Source organism: Eumetopias jubatus, unplaced genomic scaffold (genome assembly GCF_037043125.1).
Source record: "Eumetopias jubatus isolate StellerSeaLion01/CBP00866 unplaced genomic scaffold, mEumJub1_p1.0 scaffold_11, whole genome shotgun sequence".
Taxonomy (NCBI): Eukaryota; Metazoa; Chordata; class Mammalia; order Carnivora; family Otariidae; genus Eumetopias; species Eumetopias jubatus.
This window is the reverse complement of record NW_028274817.1, coordinates 111142822-111165053: the sequence shown is the minus strand read 5'-3', so window position 1 is coordinate 111165053 and position 22232 is coordinate 111142822. Positions and strand designations below refer to the sequence as shown.

Below are 22232 nucleotides of genomic sequence, written 5' to 3'. Positions count from 1 at the left end.
TTTCATCATTGAAAACACCCCTGGAGACCGGTAGAATAAAAGCTTCATTACCTTAATGATGGACCTCTTCTTTTAAAGTTGCATAAGATTTCAATGTGGCTAGTGAGGTCTAAATAGCCCAGCCATTAATTTCATCTTTGTAGAGTTGAAAACAAATACAAGCAAAACAAATCTTTACACACAATAAAATACATCCTAAACACAAAGTCAAGGTATAATATACTCTGCAGATGACATTGTCTTTATTATATTTCTCAGCTGTAGCTCTCCCATTTTAAAATGAGAAACCATCTTTTCAGTAAATTGTTATTCCCCTCCTCTTTTCCCAGCTTAGGGATAGTTTGAAAAAGGCTTAGTTTGTACAGTTGTTAGGAAATTAAGTTTTCATTTATACATAATTCAGGTGTTTATAAAGCACTCAAAATTATAGCTTATAGGTATATGACTTCTGAAATAAAATGACACTTTTAACAATATTTTTGTTCTTTAAAAATATTCTACATACATGCACATGATCAAAACAATCTTTTCTTGTTTGGGAAATTTCCTATGCACAGTAAGAAAAAAAATTGACAACTACAGCAACGTTTCAATGTTAAGATGACTGGGTGCCACCTACTGTTCAATTCCTGTAACTACTAACCTTACAAATTAAAAATTGCTATTAAAACCCAGGTTCTAAAACCTGCATTTTGGAAATACTTTTTTGCTGATAACATTTATAGTGGCAAAATAAGATCATGAAAAGAATGTATATGATATCAAAATTAGTACAAAAATAGCCACATGGTACTTAAATATGAAAAACAGACCTAATTATTTTTTACTTCAAATGCAGAGTTCTGCCTCCTTTAAACTGTATCAAAATCTCAAGGGAACATCAAAGTAACTGGAATATACAGTCAACAGGCTAGTCAAAGGTAGGGCTTACTCATAATCCATAATGAGTGCAGGGCAAATGGTTTATTCAGAACATTCATTTACTTACGGGAAGGGGTCAAAGTAGGAAAGGCAGTAATGCATTTCTCCCCTCTTTTTAAAAATAGTAGATGTGGTCTTTTACCCATAAGCTCCAATACATCAAAAGAACAAAGGGGGTTTAACTTTTCACTTAAGAGAATTCAGGATTACCAGTTTTTAAAGAAATACCTTAGAAACAAATCAGTCTGCTTTAACAAATTGCACTCATGCTAATGAAATTTTAATCTTCTTTAACAGGTCACAGCCAAAATCCAAATTGTTGGAACAATCCTCAGAGAAATTGGAATGTAAAATGTTGAATTCAATTTAGATCTGGAAGGGAAAAGAACATCAGATCAAATGAAAGAATTCTTATATTCCAGCAGTCTACCACATAAGGGAGGCTTGCACACCCTAAGGCTGTCTTTGAAGAGGAAATTCTATACACAGGGTTTTTCTCAATTACAGTTTGTTGCCAGTAAATCTTTACAACCTCTTTCAGAATGTCATGCTATGCAGAATATTCTTAATAAAGTTTACTGTCTCCCCCCTTTTGTGTTAGTGATGAGAGATTTTTTATTCTGGGGTGGGAGCAGACACAGGAGTATTATCTGAGAAAGGGACAAATCTGACAGTAACCAAATTCTCCTCTCAACCTGGGTACAGGAAAAAAGGCTAGCATACCTATAAACCATCTGGAGAAATGTCTTGGAAAAGTAGGGTTCTCTGGTGGTAACAAGGCAACCCTTGCAAAACGTTCAAGATAACTCAAATTCCTTTAGTATCCACCATCTTTTACCATCTCTTTCCCTGCCAGCTTACTGGGTCCAATTCCAAGGCATCACTGGCATAGATTTCAGAAGTTTTTTCCTTAGAAAATCTTAACCCTGTCTAGATCCTCAATTAGGAAAATAATACATTTTCCTAAACAAATACACCTCAGTGTATTCAAATTCATATTCAAAAGTGTTCTCTGATTAGGTTCTTAATTTCCAAAAGAGACCTACCCCAGCTCTAAAAATGTTTGGATTGCCCTTAATTTACAACACAATTCCATGTCAGGTTCTGGTCACAGAATATAATCAATAAATCTACTGTCAAAGTATCATTAACAATTCAGTCACAAGAATTCTGTGGCTCAGGGTCTCTAAATGGAAGTACATTAAAAAAAAGAATGATATATTTATGTAAAAATTTATAAACGCATATACACATGGAGGATATATACTCAAATCCTTAATTCACCCTGAGTATTCTAAATGGTCTGAAGATGCATCAAAATATAAGATGGATTGATGGATGAATAAAGATAGTTAGATATATATGATAAATCAGGTATAAAAATATTAATTATAGAATCCTGGTAGTGGGTTATCACTTCTGATGCCTAACTCAGACTTCCCGAAGATGAGCCTTAGTATTTCTGAAAGGCTCTGGTAATTGTGTTGCACAGTCTTAGGAACAACTGCCCCAGGTACACTAAAATTTCATCTTTGAATCAAACCAAACAAACATAAGCATAATTATTTTTAGATTTATATACACATGTGGGTTCTGAACTACATTTTTACTTTAAGAAGTTGAAAAAGAGCCCACACTGGAGTTAGGAATAACTTATAATACTACTACAATTATTTATATTGCCAGAAACTAAGTATGAATTTCATTTGAATACTGTTAACAGCAAAAGGGCATTTGCTCTTGTGAGCATCACTGCTTTACCTTTCAGAAAAATAATACATTTTCCTAAAACACACCAACTCCAAACCAAGAGTTTGGCAACAGGGCATATCCAACAGACTGTCATAAGTAATTGGCAAAAGGTCTCAACTTTTTAAAGATTTATTTATTTATTTTAGAAAGAGATCACACATTTGGGGGAGGGGCAGAGGGAGAGAGGCGCCCCTGGAATTACAACATATGTTAAAAGTCTTGTTAAATTTGAGACCTTTTGGGGTGTGTGGGTGGCTCAGCTGGTCAAGCGTCTGACTCTTGGTTTTGGCTCAGGCCATGATCTCAGGGTTGTGGGACAGAGCCCTGCGTTGGGATCCATGATCAGGGCAGAGTCTGCTCGGGATTCTCTCTCTCCCTCTGCCCACCTCCCATGTGCTCTCTCTAAAACAACTGAATAAAATCTTCTAAAAAAAAATGTTGTAATTCCAATGCTTCATATCAAGCTGTACAAACAAGATTCTTCTTTTAACATACTAGTATCTCTTTAGACACTTTTAAACAAGTTATGATTCCAATGCCTAGCATTCATATCGCCAAAACAAATACTCATCTTTTCTGGAAGAAATGTTGAAAAGATTTTTTTTTTAAAGATTTATTTATTTGACAGAGAGAGACATAGTGAGAGAGGGAACACAAGCAGGAGGAGTGGGAGAGGGAGAAGCAGGCTTCCCGCCGAGCAGCGAGCCCGACGTGGGGCTCGATCCCAACCTGAGCCGAAGGCAGATGCTTAGCGACTGAGCCACCCAGGCGCCCGAAATATTGAAAAGATTTTAAGAATTTTCAAAGTTTAACAGTTTGACTAGCTGTCTTCTTTCTATATTATACTATTTTAATTCATGGACAAGTCTTGAAATATACCCTAATTTAACTATTCAACATTTTTAGTTTAAAAGATAGGAGAAAAGGCTGGTTTCTCTGCGGATAATTCAGAAACAAAAGTTGGAAAATGCAAGATGCATCTACTCACATCATCGATGTCTTCATCATCATCTCCAATGTCATCAAACTGAATTTCATCATCATCTCCAGGACCAAATGTATCAGTTTCATTGATTTTAGCTAAAGAAACAATAAACACACTCATATAACCAAGATGATATTAAAATGAGTAACTGTGCACTAAAAGTGGTCTGATACTAAATGTTGAAGTATAAAGACTCTTGAGTCAAACATACCAATTCAAGTATAGTTGACATATATATTAATTTCAAGTGCACAACATAGTTGATTTGACAATTATATACACTACAATATGTTCACCAGAATAAACATAGTTACCATCTGTCACCAAAGTTATTACAATATTATTGACTATATTCCCCATGCTGCACTTTTCATCCCTGTGACTTATTTTAGTACTGGTAGTTTGTAACTTTTAATCCCCTTCACCGATTTCACCTACCCCCCCCAACCCCCCAGCAACCACTGGTTTATCTCCTCTAGATTTATGAGTCTATTTCTCTCTTTGCTGTTTGTTCATTTTTTTGTTTTTTTAGATTCCACATGTCTAACTGAAATCATATGGTATTTGTCTCTCTGATTTATTTCACCTGGCATAATACCCTCAAGGTCCAACCATGTTATTACAAATGGCAAGATTTCATTTGTTTTTATGTCTGAGTAATACTCCAGTGTATGTGTGTGTCAACCATATGTTCTTTATCCATTTATCTATCAGTGGACACTTGAGTTGCTTCCGTATCTTGGCTATTGTAAATAATGCTGCAATAAACACAAGGGTACACACATTTTTCCAAGTAAGTGCTTTCGTTTTCTGTGGGTAAATATCCAGTAGTGGAATTACTGAATTGAATGGTATTTTTATGTTTAACTTTTTGAGGAACCTCCATACTGTTTTCCACAGTAGCTGCACCAGTTTTCATTCCCACCAATGGTGCACGAGGGTTCCTTTTTCTCCCCATCTTCACCAACACTTGTTATTTGTCTTTTTGATACCAGATATTCTGACTGGGGCGAGGGGATGGTTTTGATTTGCATTTCCCTGATGATTAGTGATGCTAAGCTCTTTTCACAGGCCTATTGGCCTTCCTACGTCTTCTGTGTAAAGTGTCTATTCAGGTCCTCTGCCCACTTTTAACTGGATTATTTGGGAGGATTTTTAGGCATTCAGTTGTAGTTTTTTTTTTTTTTTTTTTAAAGATTTTATTTGGGGCATCTGGGTGGCTCAGTGATCTCCCCTCTGTGACCTCTCACTTTTGCTCTCAAATAAATAAAATCTTTTTTAATTTGAGCGAGCACGCACGCATGAGCAGGGGGAGGGGCAGAGGGAGAGGCAGACTCCCCTGCTGAGCAGGGAGCCCGATGTGGGGTTCGATCCCAGAACCCTGGGATAATGACCTGAGCCTAAGGCAGACGCTTAATCAACTGAGCCACCCAGGCGCCCCAAGTTGTAGGAGTTCTTTACATATTTTGGATATAAACCATTTATTAGATACATCATTTGCCAAGTATCTTCTCCTATTCAATAGGTTGCCACTTTGTTTTGTTGGTTTCTTTCACTGTGCAAAAGCTTTTTAGGGTGATGTAGTCCCAACTATTTCACAAAGATATTTTTAGTAAGGCAGGCTCCAGTTACACAAATTCTGAAACTATTACAACTTCCAGCTATGCCTAAAAAAATGGTTAGAGCACATGCTAACAACTTACCTACCCATCACCAGACAGACTCATCAATCAGAAACTTTAGTCAAATCATGATTACCCCTAAGCAATGAAAATGAACTGGGAGGTGCTGGTCCTAGTCCCCAATATACTAGCATTTCCTAGACTGAAAATGTCATGGAAATAATTTCAGTAGGCTTTTCATGCTTAAGTAAAATATTGTTTTCATAATAATATGCAAGAGAACCAAAACAAACAAAAAACACTACAAAACAAAAACATCAAATGAAAAAGGTAGGCTTACAAAGTAGTATGTAAAGGACATTTCCCCTTTGGTGAGGTTATGAGGGACTTATTTTTGTTTTATTTAAGTTTTCCGCATAACAATGCATAACTTTTGGGGTGCCTAGGTGGCTCAGTCAGTTAAGTGTCTGCCTTTGGCTCAGGTCATGATCCCAGACTCCTGGGATGGATCCCTTTATCAGGCTCTCTGCTCAGCAGGGAGTCTGCTTCTCCCCCTCCCCCTCCTCCCCCAACTCATGCTTGCTTGCGCTCTCTCTCTCTCACCCTCCCTCTCTGAAATGAATAAAATCTTAAAAAAAAAAAAGAATGCATAACTTTTGTATTGGTAACAGAGAAACAAAGAATGTTGGTTTTAAAAAATCCTATGGGATCTTATGATACTAGGGTAAGAACTGAAAACTTTATAAAAATCAACAAGAGTAACTACTATCCTTGCTTTACTTTTTTTTTTTTTTTTTTTGAGACGGAGAGAATGAGAGAGAGAGAGAGAGACAGAGAGCACATGAGAGGGGGGAGGGTCAGAGGGAGAAGCAGACTCTCTGCCGAGCAGGGAGCCCGATGTGGGACTCGATCCAGGGACTCCTGGATCATGACCTGAGCCGAAGGCAGTCGCTTAACCAACTGAGCCACCCAGGCGCCCTCCTTGCTTTACATTTAAAGTAGATGAACACTGACAATCTCTTGAGAAAGTTACTGTGAAATAAATACTGTAACGAAAGTATTCCTTTGATTGGTATTAGGCAGAAGTTCAGAGTTTATAAAGTGTAACTCCACACCAAAGAGTGTATTTATTAAGGACAGAATCCCAGTTACTTTTTTAAGGTATCCAGTATTATGAAGTATAAGCAGGCATACTTAAAATGAACCATGTAAGCACAAAAGTAAATATGCAAAATTCTACCAAAATTCCTTCACCTAAATAACACCAAGTACTAACACCATATGACAGGTCAATAAAATAACTTAGACATTACCATGCTCTGGAAGCTCGCCATATGCCTTCAGACTCCTAGCTTCATCTGCATTGTATTTTAAAATTACATCGGCTTTATTATCCTGAAAAAGACAATTAACTTTTAGAACAGATTATGCCAAAATATTATCCATTATTATCCCAAATCATTTTCAAACTGGATAAAAAAATTAAAAACGGTCGTTACAATCTTTTTTCACATTTTAAAGTTTTCTCCTACCCAGTGCACTTGCTGTCATGAGCACTGGGTCACTTTCCATATACACTATAATTTCCGTAATGTTGAATGACTATATTGTTAATTATACCAGAATTAAAGTTAAAAAAAATAAGTATTATGGGCACCTGGGTGGCTCAGTCGGTTAAGCATCTGATTTCAGCTTGGGTCATGATCTCGGGGTCCTGGGATGGGGCCCCTGCATCAGGCTCCCTGCTCAGCAGGGAGTCTGCTTGTTCCTCTCCTTCCCCATTTGCCTCTCACCCTGCTTGTGCTCTCTCTCTCTCAAAAGCTTAAAAAAAGAGAAGTATCGAAACAAACAACTTAAAAAATAAAGTTTTCTCCTATCTTCTAAAAAACATCCTTAGGATTATATAGTATGAAGCTGCTTACATGCATAAATGAATGACGATCAACAAGCTTAAGGAAGATATTTACAGATCTCACTTTAAAAAGAGCAGAACTGTGCAAACCCAATCTTTTCTAAGTTATTTACTATTATCCTTTGATTAGAAGTCTTTTTTTAAAGATTTTTATTTATTTGACAGAGAGAGACACAGCGAGAGAAGGAACACAAGCAGGGGGAGTGGAAGGGAGAAGCAGGCTTCTTGCCAAGCAGGGAGCCCGACATGGGGCTCGATCCCAGGACCCTGGGATCATGACCTAAGCCCAAGGCAGACGCTTAATGACTGAGCCACCCAGGCACCCTATAAGTCTTTTGAAATACAAAAATTCCCTGGGACCGTAATTTACAGGATTAAACAGTCTAAAAAATTGAGACTGCGTAATCACCTAAGGAAATTAATTTACCTTTCCATGAATCAGTGGTTCTTAGAATATGAACTGACTGGAATCTCCAGTGGAGCTTATTTCCTGAAGATAGATTAGTAGAGATGGAGTGAAGCTCATGAATCTGTATTTTTAAAAGCTCTTTTAAGTGGTTCTGATGCAAACGTCCCACTGAAAATTACTGCCATAGAATGTTCACACTTTCCCATTTGAAAAGAATCCAACTCAGTTAAGAGAAAGTATTGAAGTTGATTGTTTCAACTTCAAAAAGTTCTTTGGATCTAAAAGCAGGTCCTGATGGCTACAAAGAGGAACAGTGATGCAAAGGCAGTGTGATTCAAACCAGTACATCTTGAACTGTAATGTTTATAGAAGCTCAAAGGTAAATTGTTAAAATGCATATTCCAATTTAGGAGGACTGGGGTGGGGTCCAAAAACCTGCATTTCTGACAAGTTCCCAAAAGCCAGTGATGCCACTGGTCCCTGGATCACCCTTTAAGTGGCAAGGGTAGAGAAGGTGGTTTGTGGGAGATTTAAGAATCAGAAAGTTGATCTTGTCTGTCATTTTAGAGTCAGAATGGTACATGTTTTTGGGGCGCCTGGGTGGCTCAGTCGTTTGGCATCTGCCTTCAGCTCAGATCATGGTCCCAGGGTCCTGGGATTGAGCCCCGCATCAGGCTCCCTGCTCAGTGGGAAGCCTGCTTCTTCCTCTCCCACTCCCCATGCTTGTGTTCCGTCTCTCGCTGTGTCTCTGTCAAATAAATAAATCAAATCTTTAAAAAAAAAAAAAAAAAGAATGGTACCTGTTTTCACACCTTGGTTTCCTTATCTGTCAAACAGAACTAATTATCCTTCCTACTTCTGGGGCTATTTTTAAGATCAAAAGAAGAAATTGGACATCAGAATGGTATTTTGTTTGTTTTGTTAGAGAGAGAGTGCACCCCTGTCGGGGGTTGGGGGGCAGGGCAGGACGGACACAGGAGAGTGAGAATTTTTTTTTTTTTTAATTTTATTTATTTATTCATGAGAGACAGAGAGAGGCAGGCAGAGGGAGAAACAGGCTCCCAAGGAGCAGAGAGCCTGATGCAGGACTCGATCCCAGGACCCTGGGATCATGACCTGAGCCGAAGGCAGACGCTTAACCATCCGAGCCACCCAGGCGCCTGAGAATCTTAAGCAAGCTCCACACCCAGCAAGGAGCCCAATGCAGGGCTTGATCTCATGACCCTGGGATCACGCATGACCTGAGCTGAAATCAAGAGTCGGATGCTTACCTGAGCCACCCAGGCAACCCAAAATGGTATTAATTAAAGCAGGCTTTTTTTGCATTGTTCACATTTTGGGCTGGGTAATTCTTTGCTGTAGGGACTGTCCTGTGCAATGTAGGATATTTGGCATCACCCCTGGTCACTTTCCATTATATGCCAACAACACTGCCTCCCCCAGTTGTGACAACCAGAAATGTCTCCAGGCACTGCCAAATGGTCCCTGGAGGAAAAAATTCACTCATGGTTGAGAACCACTAATTTAAAATGAAGATTTTAATTCTTTATTCTGGAATATATATCTTAAAAAATCAAAGCAGGATCAAGGTTATAAAAACAGAAATGTCACTCACGATGTGATTAAACATATGGTGATGAGTTCCAATAGGTAGAAACCAAACGGACTACAGAGACCCACAATGAGTAGTCTCCAGGTTGAGATCATGAAGGGGAAGTACCATTTTTTCCTCTAAGTGCTCAAATTCTATCATGGTTTGTACTGTAATTACTTGTGTGCCTGTCTTATTTTTTTCACTACCAGGCCATAAACACTTTCTGGGATGGGAGCTTGACTCATTCAGGTGTATCCACTACAGTAAGTTTCCAGATTTTGATTTCAACACGTATAAATTAAAAAGAAAAGAAAAATTGCCATGGGAGGTCCAACGTAAGATTAAATTTTTATTTTAACAAATAAGAACACGAACAAAACCACCACTATATAACATCACTCATTCCAAAAAAGGAAACTTTTTAAATATCAAAAAAGGGGAAAAAAAGGCCATTTAGCTTTATGAAAAATTCACATTGCCTGTTATTTTTTCCACAGCGAAAATGTAGACTCCACAGAATGACCATTTGGGAACCACGATGCCTAGGGTACCTAGCACAATACCTAAAAAACTTAACTGGCCCTTACGAAATGTTTGTTGACACAGTGGTGAGCAGCATGCTGGGGTGAAACCAGTCAAATACAGTCATGACGAAAGTTCTAAGCATTAATGGCTCACAAAATTCAACCAAGTGAACGATGAGAAAAAAAAATACACACACACACACACACACACACTTTTACCTGATAGTCTCGGAGACCAACCAATATAATGTCTGAAGTATTTATCCAAACCTATGAAAGAAAGTCACTGCATGTCATATTTAAAAATAAAGAATCAAAGCAACATTGAGTCAGTCTTTCCATAAAATACTATTCACCCAACTGTGGGTGAAGTACCTATACTTGGTAACAGGATTAAAAAATACCCATATAAAAATCAGAGTTGGAGGGATTTTTACCCAATTAATATATCTGCCTCAACACCCACTATGATAGGAAATTAATCATTCCTTTTCAAGGCAGCCCATTCAGGAAATTTATTATCACCATAATACTTAATGTAATTCATATTCAAATTATTTTAACACTCTTTACAACTACTGCCCCCACCCTCAAACCAGAATCCAAACATAGGCCACCTACCCCATTTAACCATTAGGTTTCTTTCATCTCCATTCAACTGGAATAGTTCCCCCCGCCCCCTTTAAGATCATTAACATTGTATTAAGAGCCAGGCCATTTGTTTTGCAGGTCTCCCTCAATTTGGATTTGTTGATAGTTTCTTCATGATTAGATTCAGGCTAAACATTTTGAGTAGAAAAAACAAAGGTGATGCAAATGTGTCTTTAAATAGAATCCATATAAAATTACCATCAAGGAGTTGGCTGTTTTATTATAGGTAAATCACTGTTCTACTGAAATCTTTGGGGAACTTCCAAAAATGAGATCCTAGACTCATAAAAACTATAGAGCCATTTTCCCCTCTTAATCACAATTTTAAAGTAAAACAAATTTCCACACCTACCTTTTTTCTCAATTTCCCTCTGATGTGACATAACCTCTTTACACCATCAAAACACATCGCTTCTAATCGTCCATTTCCCAACATTTTGATTACTTGAGCATACTCTGGGGGAGGGAAAACAAAAGTGTACAGGAATAGTGTTCAACTTTTCGTAACAGACAACTTAAAAGTCCACACAAAACTGACTAGAACAGGGGAGCCTGGGTGGCACAGTTCAACTCTTAGTTTTGGCTCAGGTCATGATCTCAGGATTCTGGGATCAAGCCCCACATCGGGCTCCATGCTCAGCACAGAGTTTGCTTCAGATTCTCTCTCCCTCTCCCTCCGCCCTAAGATAAATACATAAATCTAAAACAAAACAAAACAGACTAGAACACATAGGTATATTGACCAGGAATAAATATGTGTAAAATAAATACTAGGGATTAATAAACACTAAGCTAGTTAATGGCAGAGCCATAATCTAGACTCCATGATGTCATTTCTATAACAAGCTATCTCTGCTATCGGAAATGCTTTAATTATCTACTCATTTGAATAAGCAGAAGGACTACTATCTTCATAACTGTATGCTTAATTTTGGAGACCAAGGCAGCATGCCTGAAAACGTACATTACACCTCATCAATCTCTCACATTTGGAACGTCTCCCAAACTTGGATCTCCTTTCCCTCAGATCCTTCAGAGGCTAATCTCAACACAATTTTTGGTACATTTGGCAAATACAAGTAGCTTAATGCTAGTAATGTCTGTTTTTTTTTTTTTTTTAAAGATTTTATTTGAGAGATAGAGAGAGAATGAGCGCGAGAGTGAGAGAGAGCATGAGTGGGGGGAGGGTCAGAGGGAGAGGGAGAAGCAGGCTTCCAGGTGAGCAGGGAGCCCGATGTGGGGCTCGATTCCAGGACCCTGGAATCATGACCTGAGCTGAAGGCAGACACTTAACTGACTGAGCCACCCAGGCGCCCCAGTAATGTCTTTGTTATATTAGAAAAGTCATTATTCTAAAGTTTTTGTAGAGCCAGAAAGATGTTCTCAGGCAAAATGCCCAATTTTTAATCAAAATCTTTCCAAAAGGAAACCCAGGAATCCACCTGGTTTTACTGCCATTTGGAAAACTGAGATGATGAGCATTAGCTTGCACATGGGCCTGTCTGTTCTGCTCTTGTCATTAAATGACAGAAGACCTGGGGCGGAGGCGGGCACTGCTTCAGAACCTTTAGCTTACTCAACTTGTACATAAGACTGACCCCCAAAGGGAATATCCACTGATTTTAAGTATAGTGAGACCTAACTTTGAAAGGCTCAACTGTGGGGTTAGCATGCTGAAGTGACTTGCTCAGAATATACTGAACCTAGAGCCACAACGTGGTGGGCCAATTCAAAGGCAGCCTCTCTCACTCCCCCTGCTTGTGTTCCCTCTCTCGCTGTGTCTCTGTCAAATAAATAAAATCTTAAAAAAAAAAAAAAAAGTGAGGAAAAAATACGAAAAAAGTAGTGGTGGTCATAATGAAGTCAACTGCTAATGGAGGCAAGCCTGACTAAGGCTAAGAAACAAAAAGGTCTTTTAGCCACAAAACACGCTTCATTTTTAGTGGCTTATATAAACACAGCCATGAACAAAATCCACTGAAGTTCTATAAAAAGACAATCAAAAAAAGTTCTTTGTTAAAATATGCTGGAAATTATTGGGATAACTGGAAACTTCAAAAACAGATTATATACTAGATATATAATATATTCATGTTAAATTATCTGAGTGTGATTTAATTCTATTGTGATTATGTAAGAGAATATCCTTAAGAAACATAATGCAGCAGGTAAGGTAAAAGTATGATGTCTGCAACCTGCAAGCTTTAAAATGGTTCAAGAAACACACACACACACAGTGAAGGGTTTAAGGGAGTTCACTGTATTAATACTGCAACTTTCCCAAAGGTTTGAAATTGCTCAAAAATACAGGAAACTAGTGTTATGCATCTTAGTTTGGAAAAGTCAATTGTTCAGTTTCACTGTATTCTATGTCCTGAAATTATATGCTAATGGCATTGAGAAGTGAGGGAAAGGCCTCTAATTCATCCCTCAAAAATCCATGGTCTAATAAAAATACTACGAAGCACCATTTACTATCAAAAACGGTCTACTAAATCATGCCAATTGTTAACCTCAGCTTTTGAGGCTTAATTCCCTCTGAACTGTACAATTCATTCTTGAGTGTTCATGCACAAAACAATGAAATCCAGACATTTACAGAAATGCCTCCAATCCTCATTGCACACAGGATACCAGGGAATGATTAGAGGCACTCTAGAGAGGCGTGGAGGGCTGAGGAACAGAGAAGGGCAAAGAGGGGCATAGGATGTCATTGCTCAGGGTTATGAATAGTTCTGTCTTTCATGTTTAGACATTGAAATTCCATATTAAAAAAAAGAAAACTGTTACTAAAAAAAAAACCCTCACAGAAATGCTTACCTTGTCCGTCTTCTTTGAACACCAGCTCTCTTTTTTCAGATTCATTCTCATTCTTACCTCTGCGTCGATTTTTACCTCCTTTACCTGATGGTTTTAAAGATAAAGACGTTATCTGTACAATAGTATTAAAGAAATAAATGACTCACAACATGCCTTTAAAAAATCATTTAAATTTAAAAATTCACCTAATGTGGTCACCCAATCATATTAAATTTACAATTTCCAATGATATCAAACACATCACTCCCCTACCCTTCTTAGAAATTCCTTTTGGGGGGTGCCTGGGTGGCTCAGATGGTTGGGCATCTGCCTTCGGCTCAGGTCATGATCCCGGAGTCCTGGGATTGAGTCCCGCATCGGGCTCCCTGCTCCTTGGGAGCCTGCTTCTCCCTCTGCCTCTCTCTCTCTCTCTCCCTCCCTCTCTCTGTCTCTCATGAATAAATAAATATAATCTTAAAAAAAAAATTCCTTTTGGGTTATTTCTGACATAAAATACAAATAAACCAGAAGAAGGTATTACATAAAATTATATAGATCCCTGAGAACATCTGCGTTCAGTGACCAAAGTTCCTGGACCATAATGACCACTTGGTTGAGCACATTTCTCAGTGAACCCCTCCTACAGTGACCCACAAGGGCCAGGGTGGGAGATATAACGGGTTACCCATAAATTTCTATATAAATAAGCTCCCTCTTTTACAGGACCTCCCCATGAAAAGTCTGAGTTCAATCAAGTAGGATGACTTGGGGTGGGGGCTGGGGGTCAAGTTATAGCTCCTGGAATAGGATACATTGATTTTGTGGTAGAGGGAAAACAACTCTGGCTGCTTTGAGAGTTTTATCTTATACCGGGTAGGAAAGATTCACTGAGCAAAGTATTTGAAGTTAAAAACACAAGGCACTAATTTGTGAACTTGGAAACAACGAAGATGTCCTTCAGTAGGTGAATAAACAAACTGTGGTTCATTGACACAATGGAGCAATAAAAAGAAATGAGCTATCGAGTTCCCGAAAGACATTAAAGAACCTTAAATGCAAACTGTTAAGGGAAAGAAGGAACCCGTAAAGGCTGAATAGTATGATTACAACATTTTGGAAAAGGCAAAACTATAGACACAGTAAAAAAAATAAAATAAAATAAAAAAATCAGTAGTTGACATGAGTTGGGGAGAGGGCTGATGAATATGTGGAACACAGAGGACTTTCAGGGCAGTTAAATTACTATTCTGTATGATACTGTGATGGTGGATACATGTCATTATACATTCGTCAAAACCCACACAATGTACAACATAAAGAATGAACCTTAATGTAACCTATGGACTTGTTAGTAATAATGTATCTATACTGGCTCATGTAAGATGTTAACAACATGCTGGGGTAATATGAGAATTCTAGTTTCTGCTCATTTCCCTACAAATGTAACTAATCTAAAAAAAAAACAAAGTCCAGGGGCACCTGGGTGGCTCAGTCAGTATGCTTTGGGCTCAGTTCATGATCTCCAGGTCCTGGGATAGAGCCCCACGTGGGCCCCCCAGCCCCCCTCATGTGTACTCTCTTCAAATAAATAAAATCTTAAAAAAAAAAATAACAAAGTCCAATAAAAAACAATAAAAAGCAGCTACTCTACGGCCCAGCAATTGCACTACTGGGTATTTACCCCAAAGATACAAATACAGTGATCCGAAGGGGCAAATGCACCCCAGTGTTTATAGCACCAATGTCCACAATAGCCAAACTATGAAAGAGCCCAGATGTCCATCGACAGATGAATGGATAAAGATGTGGTATATATACACAATGGAATATTATGCAGCCATCAAAAAAAATATGAAATCTTGCCATTTGCAATGACGTGGATGGAACTAGAGGGTATTATGCTAAGCGAAACAAGTCAATCGGAGAAAGACAATTATATGATCTCACTGATATGTGGAATTTGAGAAACAAGGCAGAGGATCATAGGGGAAGAAAGGAAAAAAATAAAACAAGACGGGAGAGACAAACCATAAGAGACAATCTCAGGAAACAAACTGAGGGTTGCTGGAGCGGAGGGGGTGGGCGGATGGGGTGGCTGGGTGATGAACACTGGGGAGGGTATGTGTTGTGGTGAGTGCTGGGTGTTGTGTAAGACTGATAAACCACAGACCTGTACCCCTGAAACAAATAATACATTATATGTTAATAATAATAAACAAACAGTGGGATGTAGGAAAAAAAACAATAAAAAGCAAGATGCAAATAGGATGCAATCAGCAAAATCCAGACTGCGGGAGCAGGGTTGGGCCTGGTTAGCACTTCGATGGGAGACAATTTGTTTTCAAAAGAAAGCAAGCAAGCTGCATATTCATATTTGCTTATATATACATAAAATACCTCTGGAAAGGCATGTACAAAAAAGGTTAACAATGACTGCCTGTGAGGAGGAGAACTGGTTTACAATGGGACATGTTTAGGAAAGAGATTTCACTTTTCATACTTTTTGAAATTTGAATGGTAAATATACTTACTACCCAAAAAGAAAAAAAACTTCAACGAAAACTGTACAGTGAAGCAGGCCTAGCCTAGCCACGAAGAGGAAGAGAAAAACAGGAGGGATATTTCTGAGATGGAAACAAGAGAATGATGACCAGATGTAGAGGGAGGGAGAAGTAAAGGATGAAAGGGGCTTTCACAAAAACCTCTCAGGATCTCAGCTACAGACTATGTAAAATGAAGGAGTTAGAACAGAAGATCCAAGTACCTCTACATTCCTACATTCCTTCTACCATTTAGGATTCTAGAATTCTATCTACTGCTGTCCTTAAGAAACTGTAATTCTCCCCCTCCCCTTGTTTTACACACTTTAAATGACACTAATGATCATTTCCCCCAACTCTTCTTTTTCTGACTTTTAAAGGGCCACTTGCACTATTGACTTTTACCAGCCACCACCCCCCCAATTATGCCTATTCCTCTGGAGCTTCATTAATTCCAAATTCCCACTGTCAACCCACTCTCTAAGGAAATTAATTTTTCTCACCTATCACTTCTATGCTAATAATTTTACATCTAAGCCCACTATTTTCAACCAAGCATTGGTCTCATATTTCTAATGGCTCCAGTGAATGGTACTGTCCTCTCAGGCTCGATTTTATTCAAAACTCTATTTTTATTTTTTACAAAGCTGGTCCTAAATCAATACCCTTGTTTCTGTCAGTGACAACATGATCACCTTAAAGAATATATATATATCTCTCAACCTACGAACCACACCAATCTACCTCTTAACTCTTAATACTTCTCTTCCACTATCTTATGCTTTAATCCAAGTAGATTTTTCACTGTCCCAGTAACTTACCCTTAACAAGCCTATGCCTATGAGATAGGTACCATTTTCTCTTCATTTCCCAAGAGATAACAGTCTTTGAAAGGTTAAGTGACTTATCCAAGGCTCTATGATAAGACGTGAGATCCAGGATTTGAAGTGAGGAATAAGACCCCACCCCAGTTAACTATACTCTTAACCACTATACACTTAAGCCACCCATTTTACTTGTCAGAATCACCCTATGAATAGGTCATTTATCCCCAGTTTATCACAGAGTTCACCGAAGCTCAGAGAATTAACTCACTTTACATATTTCAGTGTGTGGGGGTGAAGAGATTCAAACCTAATCTTTTTTGTTGTTGTTCCTGGCCCTCACATTAGGGTACCTCTCCACAGCATTTTGTTCCCATTCCAGAATCTAAAACCACACTAGTGGCCTTTTTCAAAAGGTGGGAGAAAGGCTGTAAGTGGTAGTGATATTAAAGAACTCATGGGAAGAACCTGGAAGCAGCAAAAGGTTCACAGCCCAAACAGAATCAAGAATGTGCACGCGGCCACTGCAAAGACAGACACATAACTTCTAGAACCAAGTACATGTTACCTGTCCTGGGGGAAGTCTCACAATGCTCTGTACTATTGTCAGGTGGGCCTCTACAATTTCCTGACCCACCCAGTGTCCTTAGAGTTCAGTATGTGAGGCATTCTTAGGGGACATGAAAACGGATTTCCTAGAAAAAGTATCTTCTGCTCCATGCCATTCATGCCAAATCTTCAAACCAGAGTGAGAGCTCCATTAGGGCAAGGATCCTACCAGCTTTGTTTACTGAGTTATACACCCAAGTTGGGCAATTCTTTGAATCAGTCCAGAGTAGTCCATACATTCCTAAAGGAGTGGCGATTTTAAAAGCAAAGGTAGTAACTTACTCAAAGTGTGGGAGCGCCTTACCTCAAATAGTCTTCTTGAGTGGACCAAAAGATACCCTTTTTCCTGAGGTAATAAGCTAAAAGTATCTAGAGGATTCTAGAGGAAATAAGCTGGTAAGAATCAGTCCAAAGCAAAAGTCATTCAACACAGTTTGTGGTAATTTATATTTTTGTGAAACCATCACCAAAATTATATTCACAAGGCTTCTGGCTTTTCCAATGAAGAAAAAAATAAACATGAATTTAATTCTACATTAGTAAACCTCATCTCATAATATTCAAGGGTCTTGGAAAGCATTAACATAAGAGATTGGTTTTACAAGTACTGAAATGATAAACAAATTGAGAATGGTGACTACCTCCAAAAACAGAGGAAGACAGGAGGAGGGGACTGGAGAGGGGGACACAAAGGGCTTTAAATGATTAATTTTCAAGTTCAGAGTAACAGACTCACAGGTGTTCATTGTATTATATTTTTTGTATGCTTCAAATATTATTTAAAGAATGCTCCATTGCTTGTCAATTTATCAGAATTAACCATACCCCGATCACTTGCCTCTCTCTTTTACTGCCATGTAATGGAATATAACCTTCAAAGAGGCTAGTGAACTAGATGTGATTTAATGTATAAGTCCTGTTCCCTGGGAACCAAAGGGGAACCTATTATTCATCTGAGCGTAGAGTCAACCAAAAAGGTGACTTAACCCAACAAATATTTATTGAGCCATCTACTAAGTGCCAATTCAATGTGATTAAAAGACAGATACTATTACTGCCCATCAGAGCTTAGAGTTAGTGAGGGAATTGGAAATCTCATCACTAGAAATAAAGGTGAGAATAAGATACTTACTGAGGTGATCCAATTACCATCTAAAAGGAAATAAAGGATTGGACAAGTTACAAGAAAACTGACTTTTTAGAACTCTGTTTCACCCAGAATAATTAGCAATAAAATGCTCCAAAAAGGACCTGCAAGTTAGATTTCTGAAGACAATGGAGTGCCCTAAGGGAACTGCACCAAATCTTGCAAAGAACCCCAACCAAATACCCCAGGGGATAGAATCCCTGGAGCCAGCTGTGAAGTAGAAAAGAGAACAGAAGTAGGCCTGGGTCAGGGCAGGGGTCTCAAGGATGAATAACCAAAGGAAACTTCTTGTGGTTTGTGTAATATGCTCCTCTCCTGAAGGAAATACAAGTTTCCTTGTTTCTATTGACACATTACCTTAAGCAATATTTATAAAGACACAATTTCCTTGGGAAATTATAAAGATACTTAAAAGACAGAAAACCCTTTAAGTCTAAAAAAAAAAAGGATAATTTCTTTAGGACTCCTCTGCTTTTAGGTATATTAGACCTTCCATTTTGGAAATTCCAAATAAATTTATCTTCGAGACGAGTAATTTGTGGACGTTTAGCCTCAGAATGGAGGGAACTTAAAAAATTAAAAGCTCTTTACTCCCAACACATATATACAACATATGAGACAAAAATAGAAAACTTGGATAAACATGGAACAAGTGTTCTGGGGGTTAAAAAAAAAAAGTTAAACCCCATAAAGGGATGGGGAATAGTAAATCTCTAGAAATGAACCTTAAATAAGTAAATATACATCAAGGTTTCGTCCACTGTTTACACGGGAGAGGGAGTAGTCTCAACAATACTCAACTATCCATAAAGAAACCCATACACAGAGTACCTGGTCACTAAAGCAGGCATTACCCTTTTAAAGTTAAGAACTGCTTTCAGGGCTTAACTCCTTGCCCAGGAAGCCAAAGGCACTCATTTGCGAAACCCTGGCCGCCTCAGGGAGGTCTCCCCCACAGGTCCACAAAGCGCCGCGGTCAGTCTGGCGCGAATCGGGAGCAAAAGCCCACATTCTCCCGCAGGAGGCCCTACAAAAATGGCGTCGGCTCCACCCCAATGTGACCAAACTGGAAGACAGTAGTAACTTCCCAGCTTCTCTCCCAAGCCCCAAATCGCGTCCGTATCGTGCAGCCGTGTGGAGGCACAGCGGAGAGGAAGGTCACTGCGGCCTGGGCAATCCGGGGCAGGGCCGGAGAGACCGGGTGGAGCGGAGTCGTGGTCCCGGGGTCCAGGCAGCATTACCTTTATTCTTGGGCATGGCGGTGACGGAAGCCTCCCGGCGTTTCCGACTTTTATCCTGGGCTTGGCTGCGGCGGCGGGAGCGGCGACTCCTCGGAGGGGCCCCAGGGGCGACGCGTGGGACCTCGCGGTACCAAGCAGGTAAGACAGGCCGGCTCGCGTGCGCGGGAGAGTCTCGCGACCGAGTTCTTCCGAGATCCGCCTGCGCCCACGCTCAGCTGCAGCAAATGGCGTCGCGGCTGCTTGCGTCGCTTTTCCCCGCCTCCCAACGCCGGCTGGCCCGCCCCCCCCGGCCCTACGGCGCAGGCGTGGCCGACTGACCACCCTCCCCCTTACCCCTCTCCCCTCCAACCCCCCCCCTATTCTTAGAGAGGATGGTGACGCGCTTTTGAAGCGTTCACGGTAGTTCGCAGGAACACGCGGGGGGCGGGACCGTGAGCCGGGAGGAGAAGGAGTCAGGGAGGGAGTGGGCGGGGCCCAGGCGTCATAATAAAGGGCGGATTCAGGTGGCGCCCGCTGCTGGCTGACATCAGACTTCTCTGCTGCTTTGTGACAAGCCCGCGTCTCGGGGTTTGAGCTGCTGACTCATTAACGAATCTCACAGCTAGTTTTAACTAGGCCCTTTCGCCCACCCAACCTGGTCGGGAGCCTGAGGGGAAGGGCAAGGCTCTCCGGTCATCTCCATTACCAAGGCATAATATTTGCATGACATTTGTTATTACTTCATAAAAGACTTACATCTGTTGCTTACTATTACCATCAGCAGAATGTCTGGCATATATATAGTAGGTGCTCAATATACATCAGAAGGGAGGGAGGGGAGAAGACATAAACTCAGGGTTACGGGCTGAACTGTGCCCTCCCAAAATTCATATGTTGAATTCTTAACCCCTAACATCTCAGAATGTGACTGTATTTAGAAATAGGGTCTTTAGGGGCACCTGGGTAGCTCAGTCAGTTAAGCGTCTGCCTTTGGCTCTGGTCTTGATCCCGGGGTCCCGGGATGGAGCCCTGTTTAGGGCTCCCTGCTCAGCGGGGGTCTGTTTCTCTCTCTCCCCCCGCCCCACTCCTGCGCGTGTGCTCTCTCTCAAATAAAGAAGTCCTTTAAGAATTAAAAAAAAAGTAGGGTCTTTAAAGAGGTAATTAAGTTGAAATGAGTTCATTATGGGTGGGAATGCAATATTGACTGGTGTCTTTATAAGAAGAGGAGATTAGGACACAGGCACAGAGGGGAACACCGTGGGAACAAGAAGGTGGCTGTCTACAAGCCAAGGAGAGAATCCTCATAAGAACCCAACACTGCAGACCTCTTGATCTGATTTCTAGCTTCTAACACTGTGAGAAAATAAATTTTTGCTGTTTAAGCCACTCAGTTTGTGGTATTTTGTTATAGTAATCTCTGCCAACTTACACAGCTGACTATACAGAACATATAACTTCACTTTTAAGTAAACTTATTTTATTTTTTTAAAAGATTTTATTTATTTGAGAGAGCACAAGCAGGAGGAGCGGCAGGCAGAGGGAGAGGGAGAAGCAGACTCCCCACTGAGCAAGGAGCCCGACACGGGGCTGGATCCCAGGACCCCGAGATCATGACCTGAGCTGAAGGCAGATGCTTAACCAACTGAGCCACCCAGGTGCCCCAGTAAACTTATTTTTAAATAAATCACTTTTCTGAAAACATTAGGGTGTCAGCATTATCTTTCCAGGGAAATGGACATACCTAAATGACAGAGAAGTACAGTACAATTGTTGAAAACAGTGGTTTTATACCAGAGACATCTGACAGTCTCTGGAGATATTTCTAGTTGTCACAACTGGGAAGAAGGATGATGCTGCTGGCTCCTAGTGGACAGAGGCCAGGGATGCTAGTAAACATCCTACAGTGCACAGTACAAACCCCCCACTCCCAAACAGAGCATTATCCAGACCAAAACACTAATAGAGCTGAGGATGAGAAATCAATGACATGCATTTCTTAGAGGGAAATTGAAAGACAATGGGGGACTTAAAGTTCTGGGTTTCTCTTTCCATTTGCAATAATTTGCAATATTCACAATTGAGGATGAAGGATATCTATGAGATTTATTTAAATTTTGCTTTGAGGCCAAATGATTATGAACTTGGGCTTTGAAGTTAGAGAGAGCTGGGTTCAAATTCAGCTCTGCAGCAACTTATTACTCTATGACTATGGACAAGTTACTTAACCTATTTATAAGTCTTAGTTACCTCAGCTGTAAATTGGGTATAGGAATAATACTTACCATATTGGGTTATTGTGGGAATTAAATTAATACAATGCACTCAGTGTGTAGCAGTTGTGCCTAGCACCTGACAAGTAATCAGTCAGACTCCAAGTGTCTGGAAGTTCAAATATGTAAAAACCAAAAGTCTCTGCCAATTACTCAGTATAAAACCCCAAAGGAGAAAAAAATCAGGCTTTATTTGTCTATCATACGATGGTTCCCACATTTGACTGATCATCAGAATCATTTGGAAAGAGGTGAGTCATGGGGCCATCTGAGGGAAATGACTACTGGGCAGAGGACAAAGACCCGGAGTGGGAGCATGCTTAGTGTGATGTGAAATGTTGGGGTTCAGGAGCGAATGGTCAAGGAAAAATTCTTGCGGTGTCTTCGGTGCAAAAATTAAAGCATGGGGACAGGACCTGTGGGTAGAAAGAGCTGCACTGGGGTTGTGAGGAA

At 39.9% G+C, this 22232-nt stretch overlaps 1 protein-coding gene across 1 annotated transcript; it reads right to left on the bottom strand.

The window, feature by feature from the left end:
- Positions 1-207: 207 nt before the first annotated feature.
- Positions 208-19760, bottom strand: EIF1AX (eukaryotic translation initiation factor 1A X-linked). Its single transcript, XM_028122632.2, has 7 exons — positions 19531-19760; positions 13191-13274; positions 10723-10826; positions 9939-9989; positions 6594-6675; positions 3662-3753; positions 208-1293 (listed from the first exon to the last, which is right to left on the bottom strand). Exons 1-7 carry the CDS (start codon positions 19544-19546, stop codon positions 1288-1290), a joined length of 435 nt encoding a protein of 144 aa, XP_027978433.1. The 5' UTR covers positions 19547-19760; the 3' UTR covers positions 208-1287.
- Between the last annotated feature and the right edge of the window lie 2472 nt (positions 19761-22232).